Source organism: Hippocampus comes, unplaced genomic scaffold (assembly GCF_001891065.2).
Source record: "Hippocampus comes isolate QL1 unplaced genomic scaffold, H_comes_QL1_v1.1 C16963474, whole genome shotgun sequence".
In the NCBI taxonomy this organism is placed as follows: domain Eukaryota; kingdom Metazoa; phylum Chordata; class Actinopteri; order Syngnathiformes; family Syngnathidae; genus Hippocampus; species Hippocampus comes.
Window position 1 is genome coordinate 1 of NW_017841450.1, and position 1,422 is coordinate 1,422.

At 54.3% G+C, this 1,422-nt stretch overlaps 1 protein-coding gene across 1 annotated transcript; it reads right to left on the minus strand.

The window, feature by feature from the left end:
- Positions 1–6: 6 nt before the first annotated feature.
- Positions 7–1,374, minus strand: pigc (phosphatidylinositol glycan anchor biosynthesis, class C). The gene is made up of 2 exons (XM_019859428.1): positions 887–1,374; positions 7–739 (listed from the first exon to the last, which is right to left on the minus strand). Exons 1-2 carry the CDS (start codon positions 1,112–1,114, stop codon positions 83–85), a joined length of 885 nt encoding a protein of 294 aa, XP_019714987.1. The 5' UTR covers positions 1,115–1,374; the 3' UTR covers positions 7–82.
- Between the last annotated feature and the right edge of the window lie 48 nt (positions 1,375–1,422).

Below are 1,422 nucleotides of genomic sequence, written 5' to 3' on the forward strand. Positions count from 1 at the left end.
AAAAAAAAAGACTCCATTGGATCTCATGAGTTTATGTACCTAATGAAGTGTCTAGCCCATGTCTGCTTCAACCAGGCCTTATTCATTGGAGGAAGTGGCTGAGGTCCTCGCTGATCTCCGCCTCGTCCCACGGCCCGTGGATGTTGTCCTTGTGCCTCTGGAGCTGGACCAGCAGCCAGGGGCAGAGCAGAATCACGGTGGCCAGGGCCAGTGCAAGGATGACTGCCCCGCCGGGCCAGCGTGATGCCAGCCCGCCCACACCCGCTGCGCACACTCCCACGCACACGGCGGCGAAATGATGCGGGGCCCCATTCTTCACCCGCCTCAGCAGGCAGGGCCACAGGGCGAAGACCATAAGGGCGCAGCTGAGCATGGTGAAGGTATGCAGGGCTCCTGGGAGGCGGGAGGCCAGACACACGGATGCAAAAAGGGCCGCGTTGAGTGACAGGCTGCCCGGGGGAGACGTATGAGTGTAAGGGAAGGACACGAGGTGAGCCAGCAGCATGACGGCTGACATGGCGTACACCGTGTCCGTGCTCACTGACTCTGTGAGTGTTTTTAGCACGGGCGAGAAGCCAAAGATGAAGGACAGGAAAATGGTGACACTCTGTAAGTCGGCCCAACAGGTCCGAGGTTGCAGAACGGGTTCCGCCTGAGATGCGAGGGCTTGGTACAGTCCGTAGCCCAGCAGGGAACTCGCTAGGCTGATAAGCAGGAGAGTCCCTGGGGATAGGAGGCCCTAAAAAGATAGCAGAAGACAATAAGGATGGAGGAAATAACTTCTTCCCTTAACTCTTAGAACAATATTAAAAAAAGATATTGAATAACGGGCAGAACGTTTGACGCTAGGTAAAATGTCATCACAACAATCTGGCAGATGAATTACCTGCTCCATGTAGAGCCAGAGGGTGATGAAAATGGCCACGCAGGAGAGCTGCTGCCCCACCAGGCCCGCCTCTCGCACCACGGCCCAGTAGCGGTACTGGCGGAGGCCCTCATTCCTGCGCAACTCCTCCAGGAAGCGCTGGTCCACGTAGTTGTCCGGGTACGGCTGGCGCTCCCACAGGACCTTCCTCCAGGCCACAGCGGCACCTGGGCCGTCGTCTGGCCCCATTGCCCTGAACACCCGCACAGAATTAGCTTGGAAGGAGACTCCATTCTGTCCTGAGATTGGAAACTGTTCTACAGTCTCACAACTATTTGATGATGAAACAAAGCAATCAGAAAAGTGGAGTTTCAATCTCTGTAAACAGTTCTCCCTGAATTTGAGGATGTTTTTCCCTCCCACATGGTTATATGGTCCATAGGAGTGAATTCACATCGACATCGCAACGCAGGAGAGTGTAATTTTCAATTTTAATGTCAACTAATAAAGGCAAACGGCAAACAAAGGCTGCACCAGGGATTCCAATAACACATGTA

Coding starts and splice junctions, on each gene's coding strand:
- pigc (XM_019859428.1), bottom strand. CDS start 1,114: ATGGGGCCAGACGACGGCCCAGGTGCCGCTGTGGCCTGGAGGAAGGTC. Junction 740..886: donor TCTGGCTCTACATGGAGCAG/GTAATTCATCTG, acceptor CTATCTTTTTAG/GGCCTCCTATCCCCAGGGAC.